The sequence below is a fragment of the Chiloscyllium plagiosum genome, unplaced genomic scaffold (genome assembly GCF_037043375.1).
Source record: "Chiloscyllium plagiosum isolate Xiang-an unplaced genomic scaffold, Cpla_swu_hap1 HiC_scaffold_24, whole genome shotgun sequence".
NCBI classification, from domain to species: Eukaryota; Metazoa; Chordata; class Chondrichthyes; order Orectolobiformes; family Hemiscylliidae; genus Chiloscyllium; species Chiloscyllium plagiosum.
This window is the reverse complement of record NW_028270162.1, coordinates 47,423,910-47,438,514: the sequence shown is the minus strand read 5'-3', so window position 1 is coordinate 47,438,514 and position 14,605 is coordinate 47,423,910. Positions and strand designations below refer to the sequence as shown.

The following is a 14,605-nucleotide window of genomic DNA, read 5'->3' as shown; positions in this document are numbered from 1 at the left end:
CAGCCCTGAGATAAAGTCTGGTCCAGTCCAGTCCAGTCTAAAAGCTGGTCTGTGCTGCACAAGGTGTCCCTTTCAATGCCAGTTGCCAATGAACCCTGCAATGCCAGTCTGTGCTTCAAGATTTCCCTGCCAGTGGTTGTAGAAATACCAGGAGGGTCATGGTGGGTTGGCAGATGGTGAATGTGCATGACCATCAACACAGAGTGCCTGGTGCCTGTGGATCATGAAGCGGTTGTCATAGGAGATATTTCAGACCAAGCAGAGAGCTGAATTCACTCAATACATACTCTGCTTTCCAATGGAGTTTTTGACAATGTCTGGTTTGTTAATGGTAAGATAGGAGGCTGGATATTAATGAGGTGCGTTGTAGCATTAACTAGGCCTTTAACAAGCGTTTAATCACCATCACCGTCGATTGGCATCCCACCATCACCTGGTGAGAGTCTTGTCTCGCTGCTTGTGAAGAACATGTAAGATTGAATGAGGTGATCTTGACATTGAGATGGGTCTAGGAGAAAGTGCTGGGTCGAGGAGAATGATTTCTGGTGAAGAGCATATGCCCGAAACGTCGATTCTCCTGCTCCTCGGATGCTGTGCATTTCCAGCAACACACTCTCGATTGAGATGGGTCTTCAGCCCTGGTCCTGCTACAAAATCCTGCCATCACCCACATCACCCAGACCCCTAAGTGAACAATTCGACACCACAGTCACCCCACCCTAATATCGTCTAATGTGGCTCAGTGTCAAATTCCATCTAACGATGCTGCTGTGAAGCCTTGAGATGTCTTCCCTGTGTAAAAAGCACTATGTTAATATAAGTTGTTATTAATGCTGTTCAGGTCTAATATCAATGATAAGATTCCACGGGAGGCCAGGTCACAGGTTCTCTCTCAGGTGATCAAGTCTTTGTTCATGGTTTCGGTGAGAACATTTATAGAAACAACTCACAAATGTACAGGTGACATAAATACACACAAGGTTTAAAATTTGGAAATCTGGGGTGGCCTGGTGGCTCGGTGGTTAGCACAGCTGCCTCACAACTAGGGACTGATGTTCGATTCCAGCCTCAGGTGACTGTCTGTGTGGAGTTTGCACATTCTCTCCATGTCTGCTTAGTTTCCTCTGGGTGCTCCAGTTTCCAAAGATATACAGGTTAGGTGAATTGACCATGCTAAATTGGCCATAGTGTTCAGGGATGTGTAGGTTGGGTACATTAGTCAGGGGGAAATATAGGGTAGGGAATGGTCTGGGTTGGTTACTCTTTCAAGGGTCGGTGTGGACTTGTTGGGCCAAAGGGCCTGTTTCCACACTGAAGGGATTCTTAGAAATTCTTCAATATGAATAACGGTTCTGCGTTTGCATTTTGAGAAATTCCCAATTTGGAAATTGGAATTTTCACAACACTTAAGAGCACAGTCATGGGGTATGCTTTGGTTGATGGCAGATATTTTATGGAGACAGTGGCTACATACCACCCTCCTACTCAACCCCACCGAGCTCCCTCCATAATAGAGAAGGTGGACAGGCACCAAATCTTGCGATCTATCTCCCGTGGATTACTAACAATTAATGGACAACTGAGATTATTAGAAGCCTTTTTATTGATGAGTTTTTAAAAGGGCTTAATATGGGGGAAGGGAGATGAAGGAAGGCAATGTTATCATTGGTCACTTCCCCTTTACCCATTGGGGATACACCCTGGTGAAGACAGCACCCAGTTTCCATTTTCTTCTAACCTGTGAGTTTTTTGAAACCCACCCCATTCTCAAATTGCCAAAAAAAACAGGTTAAGTGGATTAGACAGGGGTAAGGAAATGGTAGGTGGATCCAGGTGGGATGCTCTTCAGAGGGTCAGTGTGGACTTGATGGGCTGAATGGCCTGCTTCCACACTGTAAGAAAATTGTAACCCCCAGAAGTTTCTGCGCGTGGCGACCATGGCCATCCTCCCGGGGGTGTGTGGGGGGAGGGGAAGTGTTAGAGTCAGTCCCATCAGTCCCATTAGGACCTTGTTATACTGGGCCCAATGTGTGGTGGCTGGGGATTGAGCTTCTAATCAGCTAGTCACTGGCCACAGATATTTCTGCTGGGAGAGCGAGGGGGGTCCATCACAGTTTCAGGCAGACCAAAGAGTGTCTTTCACCGATTTGATGGTCCTCCAGGAAGTGGAACTTGGGACCTGTGGCCTCCTGATTCAGAGGAGAGGGCTGAGTACTGGACTAAGGCAGAACTTCCAACAGAACGGAGCTGTGGCTGTTTTAATACCCAATGAGTCACTTTTAACTGCATAGAAATCCACCTCACACAGGCAAATCATTATTACGCTAAACGTCAGGGAGGATAAGGGAAAGCTCCCAGGTTATAGTAAATACATTAACCCCTCATCCCCACTCCCCCCAGCAATGCCTGGTGTTAGGGCACATATTTCCAATGGTGATGCCAGTTCAGTTAGCTGAGCTTTCTTTTGAAGTGATCAATTCATATGTTAATTCAGCTATTTATAGCTCAGGAAGTTTTCCTTCACAGATGGGTGTATACACAAGGCAATTGTATCGTGCTCCCTGTTATTTTCATTAGGCTTCAAGCCTGCAGCTGTGCTGACAGCCTGTGTGACATTTATGATTCATTCCATCATATAATCAATCTATCTCACGAAAGCTTTTGGAAATTCAGCATTGTTGCTGAAAGAGCAGGTATTTTTAGCAGTGCCTCTCAGCAATTACAGACAGGTTCAGTGTTGACTGAAAGTCTAATCCTGTTTTCTTCCAAAGCCGACAATGATTCATTTTAAATTTAGTGCATTTTTGTTTACTGAGCTTGGAAGACTTAGAAAGTGGTTCTGCTTTGAACTTGCATAATTACACCTTTTACCAGCATGACTTCCCAACAGACAGCTCAAATAAAGTTCGTGCTGAATTCGCCAAGTTGTTTCCTTTTAAGAAACAAGCCCTTACCTTAGGTGAGTTGGGGCTTTGATATTTGTGTTATCTGAAGTATGACGGTGAACTCAGGGGCTCCTGCACTCCCAGGGAAAAGTCCCTCTCAAAACTAAGAGCTCTACCACAGACAATCTTTCTGAAGAAGGACCACTGGTGAATAGGGATACTATCACCTTCAAGTCACACATCATTTCCAGTTGAACATTTATCACTGTCCCATCTACTCGAAATGTGCAGTGAACATCAAAGTCTTACTGCTCCTTATCCAACTGCACCCTGGAAGCATCTTTACCTCCTGGATTGCAGCAATTTGAAAATAAAAAGATGACATGCATTTACGTAGTGTCATTCAACATTGGACATTTTTATAGCCAATGGAGCACTTTGGGAGTGTTGTCATAATGCAAGAAATGGTGCATCTAATTTGAGCACAACAGGTACCCACAGAGGAAAAGGGTCTTACCAGACCATAGGGCTGCTCTCTCTCACATTAGAGAGAGACACTGGTGATGGTTTAACCTGAGGGTCACTGCGCCTCAGGCAAGGGGAGAGGTTAAAAAGGAGAATTCTTTCATGGTAATCTCAGCTGGTGTGGGAATTGAACCTGTGCTGTTGGGGTCACTCTGCATCACAAACCTGACAACTGAGCCTATTGTCCTTGCGATGCTGGTTGCATGTTAACTATTGGGCACCAGAGAGAACTTCCCTACATTTGCTGTGCTGTGAGATCTGCTGTATTGACTGGAGCAGCCATGTGGGACCACAAGAAACAAAATCAAAGAACTGTACAGCAGAGAAACAGGCCCTTTGGCCCATCAAGACTGTGCTGACACAAGATATCTTTCTAAACTAAAACCCTATTGCAATCTATGCAGTCCACCTCCCTCTATTCCCTGGCTATTCATATATCTGTCAATATGCCACTTAAACATTGCGATTGTGTTTGCCTCCACCACCTCCTCCTCTGGCAATGCATTTACCAGCCTCTGTGCCACAGACTTCGCTCCAGCAGCTCATCTGGAAGACAATACACCACTCACTAAGTTGGAACTGAATGAGGGAACCTTGTGATTTAGCGTCAGGGGTATTACCAACTGAACCACACATGACAAGTTCAAGAATATTACGCAACTCCAGCTCTTCCAGGACAGTTCTGCATTGAGCTTTCCAGCAATGTAAATATCCTGACAATGATTAAAAAGAAATATGTCATACAAGGAGTACAATCCTCCAGTCCTTTTTCTATCCCTCATTCCTCTTTACTGGTTTGGAAAGGACAATCTGGCAGAATGTAGAACTAGCTGCCGATTTTCCCATTGCAAAATCTTCTCTCTGTCTGTCGGAGCATAAAAATGAGCACTTACTCTCAAGAGTAAGATTTTACTCCTAGTTTTCATTTTTAAAAATGGCACAGGGATCGATCAAAGGGCAGACTGTCCCTTCGCTTCTGCCTCTATGACAACCTTTACTCAAAACAAATTGTGTGATGTGTTGGTTTTTGTCAATGGTTCAGTGTAAGCTTGGCTCAGCTGGCTGCACTTTTGTCTCAGTCAGAAAGTGGTTTGATTTACCAGAGGAACCTTGATTATCTGAATGAGATGGGCGGGCACTACTTCATCTGGATAATTGATTATTTGGTTAATTGATTCAATGCCTCTCCTCTGGCACTTGGGGGTTTTCTGAAGTTTCCTGTTTCTTCACTCTGCCTGCCTTGCTCCCTCTCTCTGTCTCAGGGTTTGTTTCTGAGCAGACACACACTTGTGTGTAAGGGACCTGCAGCATTCCTGAAGAAGGGCCTGTGCCCGAAACGTCGAATCTCCTGTTCCCTGGATGCTGCCTGACCTGCTGTGCTGTTCCAGCAATAAAGTTTCAACTTTGATCTCCAGCATCTGCAGACCTCACTTTCTCCTGTAAGGGACCTGCAGCATTGCTGAAGCCTCCCCTCCCCCCCATCTACCCCCAGCAGTTCAATGGAATTGACACAGCAAACACTTGCTAAGTCCACTCCCCGTTCAGGAGCCTAGGCAGCAGCACACTGCATGCGAGCCCCTTCTGCACCACCCCCCGCCCCACCCCACCTGCCTCACAACCTGTCCAACCCCACCCCCCTGTCCACCCCACCCCACCATTCGACTCGGCCACCCCACCGCCCCGCACTCCCCCTGTCCGTCCCCTTCCCCTGTGTGTCCCCACCCACCTACTGTCCATCCCCCTCTAGCCCTGTCTAGGGAACTCCAGGGAAAGTGTGGGGGGAGAGAGAGAGAGAGTGGGCGGTCAGTCATTTGGAGTCAGTGCCTGGGCTCCTATCGATGATCATGGCTGCTCTCGGCAGCATTTCAGTAAGCTGAGTTCATTTTTAATCATTTTAAACAAAAGATGCGAACAGTGTTGGAAACACCTCTTTGATGCAATGTTTCTATCGGGACCTTGAGATCTTCTTCGGATAATCCAAAATTCGGATAATTGACATTCGGATCATCGAGGTTCCTCTGTATATAGCACCTTTCACTTCTTCAGGACAGCCCCGTGTTCTTTACCGTGAATTCACTGCTTCTGACATTTAGCGACTGTTAAAATGTACAGGCGTGTGGCAGCCAGCAAGGACACAGCAATGACAAAAGAAGCTGTTTTATTTATGCTAGTTAAGGGGTAAAATCACACCACACAGATTATCTGGTCATCTTCATACTGTTTGTGGGAGCTTGCCGTGCACAAACTGGTTACTGGGAGTCTCTAAATTTCTAATGTTTCCGTCACTTAGCCCTTTGGGAAGACAAATATTCATTACTGGTGGCAACTTTGTGTCTTCACTGCCCGTGTGGTAATCTACTTACTCCTGCAAGACATAGTTACAATAATGATAAATTATAACTCTGTCATGAAATTTTCATTGTCAATACTTAGTCTCTTCTTTCTCCTGCTTTGCCCATTGAGCTAAAGGCCTCAGCATTACCCCTTTGTTTTAATATATCTCCTATGCTTTGAAACAAAATCATAAATTTCTGGAAAAATGCAGTGTTTTGCTGTCAGACTTGCTGAGTTTTTCCAGCAATTTCTAATTTTGTTTCTGATTTCCAGCAATCACAGTTCTTTACTTTTTCCTATGCTTTGAAGTCTGATCAATAGTTTCCCTATTATTATTATAATTGACATTCTACTAAATAAAACCTTAGACTAAAACCTTCTAATTTTTTTTGATACAATGTGATTTGTAGCATCCAAAGAACGTCAAATAGGCATGACACTTTCCTTTATAAAAACAGTTAATTTCTAACCTTGTGATCAATTAAAATTTATTGAAAAAGATAAGCCAATGTCTATTGGAATGTATTTAAGTTGGTTTATTAAAACCAATAATGGTTTGAGGATCAACCTTATATCACAATTCAGTTGCCACCTCTGTCAAGTATACCCAACAGAATAAAGACTGGGGATTAGTATACCACTGTATAAAGAGAAATCAATAGCAAAAAAGCTTTAGAGACTGCAGGACAATTTAAACAACTTTTTAGTGCAGGGACAGAAGCGCTATAGCTTAGCTGACCCAGCCAATGTAATTCCAGATTGTACACACCAAGGTCTGCTCATGGGAATGGCAATAAAGCCTTTAGTTAAGAACAAAATTCTCTGCACAGAATGTGTCATGAGACCAGTGTTTATCCTCGCAGCCTTTAGTTCTGATGAAGGATACTCAGCCCAAATGTAAGAAATGGACCATTTCTGTTTGACACATTCTGTCTACTTTCAGCTTACCTTATTTCAGATCACTAGCGATTTGCAGTCTTTTCCGTACCACCAGAGAATTGGATGGTTGGGTTAATGCCGTGATGTGAACTATCTGTATGAAAATTTGAAATGGCAAATTTTTTCTTGCTTGTTTATGAACACCCAGTAGTATTAATATGTTCAGCCCTGAGCCAAATGGACAAGGAGGATGGTTCTCTAAATGCCATGATCTTAGTGAATCCTGATGGTCATTTCAATGACCTCTGCTTATTCGGTGATTCAAGTATTTGGCTTAAAGTTATACATCAATGATTAAACAGCATTCCGTATGAACATTAGGATTAGGAGTAGACCATTTGGTCCCTTAAGCCTGCCCTATCCTTCAGTTGGTGCATAGCAGATCTGCAATTTTCACTGATCTCCAACAACCCTTCATCTCTTTACTTATCAAGAATCTATCCGCATCTGCCTTAGAAATGATCAAAGACACGCTTTCCACTGTCTTATGAGGAAGAGTGTTCCATAGACTCACAATCTCCTGTGAGAGAAAAAAGTTCTCCTAGTCTCGGTTCTAAATGGGCAACATCTTATTTTTAAATAGTGACCCCAAGTCCTAATTCCAGCCCTCATACATGAGGATTGGCCACTTGACTGAGGCATCAGAGAGTAATGGTGTATGTGAAACTATACTTCAGAAAGTGTCAGGTGAGACAGAAGAAATGGGGGAGAAGGTTATGCTTTGAAATAATTTTCATATAGCATCATAATGTAGATAAGTGATACAATAACCATCTGACAATTAAAACAAAAATCACCAAATATATTCCTCATGGGGACTTTGTGCCACAGCTGAATCACGCTGGCAGTGGGCAGTTTATTGGAAAGCACACCCTACCTTTCACAGATGGCTGCCTGCCAACCTTTCAGGTTCAAAAAATGTGGCGCTGGAAAAGCACAGTAGGTCAGGGAGCATCCGGGAAGCAGGAGAGTCAACGTTTCAGGCATAAGCCCTTCACCAGGAATGTGGAGAGGGAAGGCGGCTGAGAGATAAATAGGAGGGTGGGAATGGGGCTGGGGGGAAGGTAGGTGGGAAGGTTATAGGTGGATGCAGATGGGGAGTGATGGTGATAGGTCAGTGGAAGGCTGGATCAGATAGGTGGGAATGGAAGATGGACAGGTCAAGAAGGCAGTGCCGAGTTGGAGGGTTGGATCTGGGATGAGGTGGGGAGAGGGGAGATTAGAAAACTAGTGAAGTCAAGCCATGTGGTTGAAGGATCCTAAGGCGGAAGATGAAGCGTTCTTCCTCCAGTCGTTGGGTGGCTTGGATTTGTTCTGAGATCTCTAGCAATTGAAGGTTAATCCCTACAAAGCAAAGTATGAAAAAAAAATTGAAGGGACAGTAAATAAAACTCATCATTCTATTAGCTATAAAAATATTGATGATGGGGAAAAAAAAGCTGCTTCACCAACAGTCATGATCAAAGCAATTGGATAACAGGGCATCTATTCCAATCCTGATTGGCTGAGGGAAGACAATGCATCTGGAATGTGGACCAATGGTTGGAGTGTAGGGGTTGGAGCTGATTGACGGGCAAGTCACGTGATGGAACCTCCAGGAATGCACCCAATGGGAGCTGGCTACTCTTCCTCGGTGTCTTTATTGTTAAATGTTTCTTTTCTGTTTCTTCTCATAGAAAAGCAATTACTGGGAATGCCTCCAAAGCTGTTTCCTCTGGGATTGTCAAAGAAATGGCAGTGGCCTTGCTGGCTGGAATCTTCACGTTTCCATTGGCTGTTCTGACTCAGTTTCTGCCTTTATATCATGTTCCGCATGACATTTACAAAATACACACAGAGAACATCGTGATGGTGCAGTTGGGTAAGTGTGGGTTTATAGAGATGCTATGCCTCCTTTGGCCTACGAATTAAATGATTAATTTCACCACAGTTAAAACTAATGAATTAACTTGGACAGGTTATCACTTAATGTTTACCAGTAAGTCACAGATCAAATGGAAAAGCCAACAGCCCTCCACAGCCAACAGAGAGTTGGTCCACTAAGGACACATTATTGACCTTTCACCTACCTAGCAGAGCTGGAAAGCTACAGATCATGACTCGTTCATGACACAACGTCACTACAACATGATGTAGTAATAGACAGACAGCTGCAAAGACCATTACAGTGTTGCTGGAGCTAAGTGATGATTCCAATGTGATATTAGAAATTTGGTTTGCTGTAGATTGCTTCAGGAGTTCAGTGACTTCATTTACTCACACAGTCAGAGGGCCTCATACAGTCCTACAACTCTCGATAGGATAGTACAACACCCGCTTGTAAGCTGACTCCAAACTCTGCATCTTTCGTTAAACGCGTCTTCAACCTCACCGAATCTGACCAAGCAAGCACCTGGTGAGAGAAGGTTAGATACAAAATAGAGTCACAGAAATGGACAGCACGGAAACAGACCCTTCGGTCCATCTGTCCATGCCGACCAGATATCTAACCTAATCTAGTCCCATTTGCCATATCTTGGCCCATATCCCTCTAAGCCCTTCCTATTCATATACCCATCCAAATGTCTTTTAAATGTTGTACCAGTCTCCATCACTTTCCCTGGCAACTCATTCCATACACAAACCGCCTTCTGTGTGAAAAAGTTGTCACTTAGGTCCCTTTTAGACCTTCCCCTCCTACCTTAAATTTATGACCTCTATTTTTATAAACCCATACCCTGGGGCAGAGACCTGGCTATTCACCCTGTCCACGCCTCTCATGATTTTATAAACTTCTATAAAGTACCCGAGATATTTTCAGTGTTGGATACAAAATGGTACGCTGCTTCATTTCACAGTATGCTGAATGAACCAACTAGCCCTTGTAACCACACAGTCTGAATTAATCTTAAACAATGGGCATTAGCACAAGGTAAAGGACAGGCCTGGCCAAGGTGACCATGAAGAGGCCAAGGTGACCATTTGGTCTAACTGCTTGCCCTTCTATCATGGTTTTATTCATGCCCAAGTGACCTTAGAGTGGGATCAGGTGTGTCTCCTGACATGCTCAAGACCACCATGACTGGTGGACACCACAGGGGCAAGAGTGCATTATTATCAACCTTTAAAATGACTTCTTAATTTGAATTTTGAACAATTGAATTTTGTTACAGTCCGCTGTTAAGGGGTTTGCACCCTTTAATCTGGTTTAAACTAATTTATGTAATAAAATGAAGCACTGCAGGTGCTGGAGATCTGAAGCAAACAGAAGCAGAAATTGCTGGAGAAACTCGGCAGATCTGACAGCAACTGTGTAGAGAAAACAGAGTTAACATTTTGAGTCCAGTGACCCTTCTCAGAACTGGTACAATTTGATTTAATTTGATTAGACTGTTTTCAAGTAGTTTTAAAACATAAAGAACATTTCACATGAAGCCTTACCTTTCTTAACTTTAATAAATGGCATCTCACAGTGTTGTTACTTCAATATAATCTGTGCCTTTTTCATTCCCTCATAGTTTTACAGGCAGAGATCAAAGAACCAAAAATCAATTGCTGATTGCTTTTCCCCAGGCACTAGACAATTCCTATTTAGCATTCTAACCACCTTAAGTCAAGGTGCCCTTTTAAGCCTTGTGAGAATACAGTGTGCTTTATAAATCCAACATCAAATTAACTTTTGTTTTCAAGTTTTTTAGGGCTTTGGAGAGAATGATCAAAAAAATCCTGAAATGTGAAACGGCATTGAATACTTTAATTATGAATTCTCCTGATGCCTCACTTGACAGTGCACTGCCTGGTGCAATATTGATTTTGTGTTCCAGGTCCTCAGCCACGGTGATCTTTGACTTCATGGCTAAGCAGTCAAAACATTAACACAGAATTCCACTCCTTATCTAGAACAGCTGGGTAAAGGCAGACGTGTTGTGTCATTGGACATAATGTGCCCATTTCAAAACGTCCATAACTCTCAGACCCAACCACTGCAGGTCTGTGAGTCGAACCTTCCCAGTGGGGAAGGTGAACCGGGGAGGTGACGGCCTGGTGATGTTATCGTTGAAGTGTTAATCCAGACATCCAGGTAATGTTCTGGGGACCCAGGTTCGAATCCCACCACAGCAAATGGAATTTGAATTCAATAAAAATCTGGAATTAAGAGTCTAATGATGACCATGAATCCATTGTCTGGAAAAACCCACCTGGTTCACTAATGCCCTTTAAGGAAGGGAAACTGCCACCCTGACCTGGTCTGGCCTACATGTGACTTCAGACTCCCAGCAATGTGGTTAACTCTTAACTGCCCTCTGGGCAATTAGGGATGGGCCATACCTAGCCAGCGACACCTTCATCTTGTGAATGAGTAATTTTTTTAAAAAAGCCTTAAAGGTGGCAGGTTGGAAGGCGGTCAGCCTTGGGGAGGGGTTTTTCCTACCTCCCTGCCTGACCTGCTGTGCTTTTCCAGCAACACGCTTTTCGACTCTGGTCTCCGGCATCTGCAGACCTCACTTTCTCCCAGTTGATTATCACCAACACCAAAGCCCACCATCTGATCAGCCTAATTCTGGGCCAACTCTCACCAGCAGCTGGCCCACATTAAAAGTGCCCGCTGCTGCCAAGGGAGATGACAAGGGCAAGCTTTGCATTTTTTTGGTGACTACCTGGGGACAAGCAGGGGTATGGGAGTGGTGTTGGGGGAGCGTGGCGTTGTGGGAGGGTGGGTTTCCTCCACTCTATGAGGAAGGGTTCCCCCGTGTGAGCAGTAATTAACCCCCACTGCTGCAGTTTTATGTTTCATTTCTTTACCCATTCCCACTCCCCTCGCATCTGCCACATGAATTGAATTGAATTGAATGTATTGTCACGTGTACCGAGGCACAGTGAAAAACTTTGTCTTGCGAGCAATACAGGCAGATCACTGAGTTAAATAGCATAGATGAGTAAATCATAGGTAAACAGTGGCAAAAACAAAAATACAGGTACAGGATAATGTTAAGAGTTTGTGAGTCCATTCAGTGTCCTAACAGCAGTAGAGTAGTAACTGTTTCAAAACCGGCTGGTGCGTGTGTTCAGGCTTCTGTACCTTCTCCCCGATGGTAGAGGTTGTAGAAAAGCATTGCTAGGGTGGGATGGATCTTTGAGAATGCTGAGGCCTTTCCTTGACAGTGGGCATGGTAGATGGATTCTATAGACGGGAGGTTGGCCTTTGTGATTGCCCGGGCCGAGTTCACCACTCTCCGATCTTGAATGGTACAGTTGCCATACCCAGTAGTGATACATCCAGACAGAAATGAATGAGTTAGACACAGATTATATTGAAGTAACAACGCAATACAATTTATTAAACTTAATAGAATAGAATCCCTACATTGAGGAAACAGGCCCTTCGCCCCAACAAGTCCACACTGACCCTCTGAAGAGTAACCCACCCAGACCCATTCCCCTACCCTACATTTGCCTCTGTCGAATGCACCTAACCTACACATCCCTGAACACGATGAGCAATTTACCAGAGCCAATCCAGCTAATCTGCACATCTTTGGATTGTGGGAGGAAACTGGAGCACCCGGAGGGAACCCACACAGACACAGGGAGAACATGCAACCTCCACACAGACAATTGCCCGAGGCTGGAATTGAATTGGGTCCCTGGCGCTGTGAGGTAGCAGTGCTAACCACTGAGCCACTGTGCCAAGGCTTGTCTGGTGTGAATTGTTGTTGATGTAAATTTAACAAACTGCTCTTTGTTTTTATTCAGCTATCTACGCTTTCATTGTGTGGACCGCGGATCGGAGTAGGCCACAGGATGAGGCGAGCAGGGTCTATGGTGTGTCCTGGTTGCACCATGAAGCAGGGCAGGGGATCCTTCTCAACTCCCTCTTCTTCCTGCTCTTGGTCACCACGGCCAAACCGGAACAGCAGGTCTCTGTCGGAGTTCACCAGACCCTGGGTCCCTGCAATGTTTCCGAAACCCTGACCTCAGTGCTGGGCCAGACCCTGTATAGGCATACATATCTCTGTGCTGGTGACTACGACGAGGGCGTGTTTGACTGGAACTGCCTGCCAGGGGCTGTGCCCCCACCAGATGGCGCAGAATGGTATCCCATTTGCGGCACCCCGTTCCATCTCCGTGCTGAATACATCTACACAGTGGCTGCCTTCTGCCTGCTTGGCATTGCCTTTTACTGGACCATACTCAGAGGGTGGGCACAATCTGCCAGGAAGGCAAAATATGAATAATGGCCACACAGGAGATCAGCAAAGCATCTGAGATAGTACAGGGTTGCACCTGGAGTGGGAGGGAGGGAGAATATGCTTCACTTGGACAACCAATATCATGTATATCATAGAATACCTACAGTGTAGTTGCAGGCCATTTGGCCCATTGATTCTGCCCCAATCCTCAGCAGAACATCTCACCTTATCCCGGCATTTCCCGTGGCTAATCCACCTAGCCTGCACATCCCTGGACACTATGGGGCAGTTTAGCATGGTCAATCCACCCAACCCGCACATCATTGGGCTGTGGGAGGAAACCCAAGCAGACACAGGGAGAATGTGCAAACTTCACACAGACAGTCGCTTGAGGCTGGAATCAAACCCAGGCCCCTGGCGCTATGAGGCGACAGTGCTAACCACTGAGCCACCGTGGCACCCTCATTTTGCTCCAAGGAGATTTAATTTCATATCTCTGTGAGCAGCTCGACTGACTGTCTAGAAATGATGGTAAACACGACCATTTAGTTGTGGACACAGACATTAGTCCTACCCGTGTGAACTAGCCGTGTGATTATAATATTGCCAACCTGTGCAGGCCTTTCTGCCCTCAGTATTGAGCTGGGCTCACTTGCCCAGGATCCATGCCCGTGACACATGTCCACTCTCTCTACCATCTGCAGGATTGGGATGAGGGTCCCTCCAATAATGTAGGGTGGCGGGGTCCCTGGATCAATGCCACACAGGATACATCTGAACCATGGAGCTTATGTCATTTCCTGGGTTGTCCTTAAAAACAGTTTCTAATTAGTCTCATGTCTTCCCTTTTCTCATAAGTGCTCCATTGGAGATTTAATTCCTTTTGCAAGCTATTATTGAATCTGCTTCTACCAGCCTTTCAGGCACTGTATTCCAGATGGTAACAGCTCACCGAGTAATTTAATGAAATCTCATCCCTCCCTTCTTTACTTGGCCATTTATTTTAATGGAAACACTTCCTGCCTATTCACTCAATAAAAGCCCTTCAAAACTCTCTTTGAGCTTCACATCTTGAAGAAGAATGTACCCAGCTCTTACTTTACTTTGAGTACATGCAAGTTGCTGACACAACGATAGGTCTGACTTTTTTTTAACAACACAGATAAACAAAAGCTCCAGTGTATCCACCACTTACACCAACTGTAACTCTTAAGTTTACATTTTTCCAGTCCATTTGGGAATATTTGCTGACTGTAAACTTGCACAGCAATGTGAAAGCTCTGAGGTAATTAAAATTTAATCCCAAGGTAGCGAAGGCTTGATTCTTTGATCATTCATCCCAGCTTTGAATCCTCAGGGGTTGTCATTCACTCTCCCTTCTTCGAATCAAAATGCCTTTCATTGAGTGACATAATGTCCCACCAGGAAAGGGAAGATTGTTACAGTGCACCACCCTTCAGTTCAGGTTCTGACTTCACCTAGTACAAGGTGCAATTCGCTCTCTGGACGTGCCAGACTTGCACTTGTGTAATGGGCAGACCTTAAAGACACCAGTGTGTCCCAACAGTTACCACTGACCTTAATAGCTGCTCCAATTTTCCAAGGAAGTTTGATTCCTCGCAGCTGGAACAAATGAACGCATTCGAACCAGGAACAATCTATGTCATCACAATACCAATGGAAACAGTGAGTTTGGAGAAGATTTGTAGCTCAGGTTGAGATTCTGGATGTAGGTTTGCTCGTTGAGCTGGA

The 14,605-nt window shown here is 44.7% G+C and overlaps 1 protein-coding gene across 2 annotated transcripts in view; it reads left to right on the top strand.

Annotated features, from left to right (window-relative positions):
- Positions 1–14,163, top strand: part of LOC122562775 (uncharacterized) — a 139,897-nt gene extending 125,734 nt beyond the window's left edge. For both annotated transcript variants that reach the window (XM_043715946.2, XM_043715948.2), the window contains 2 exons: positions 8,360–8,544; positions 12,417–14,163. In XM_043715946.2, coding sequence (XP_043571881.2) covers positions 8,360–8,544; positions 12,417–12,898 — 667 coding nt within the window. In that variant the 3' untranslated portion in view covers positions 12,899–14,163. The remainder of the gene's footprint in view (positions 1–8,359; positions 8,545–12,416) is intronic.
- The last annotated feature ends 442 nt before the right edge of the window (positions 14,164–14,605 follow it).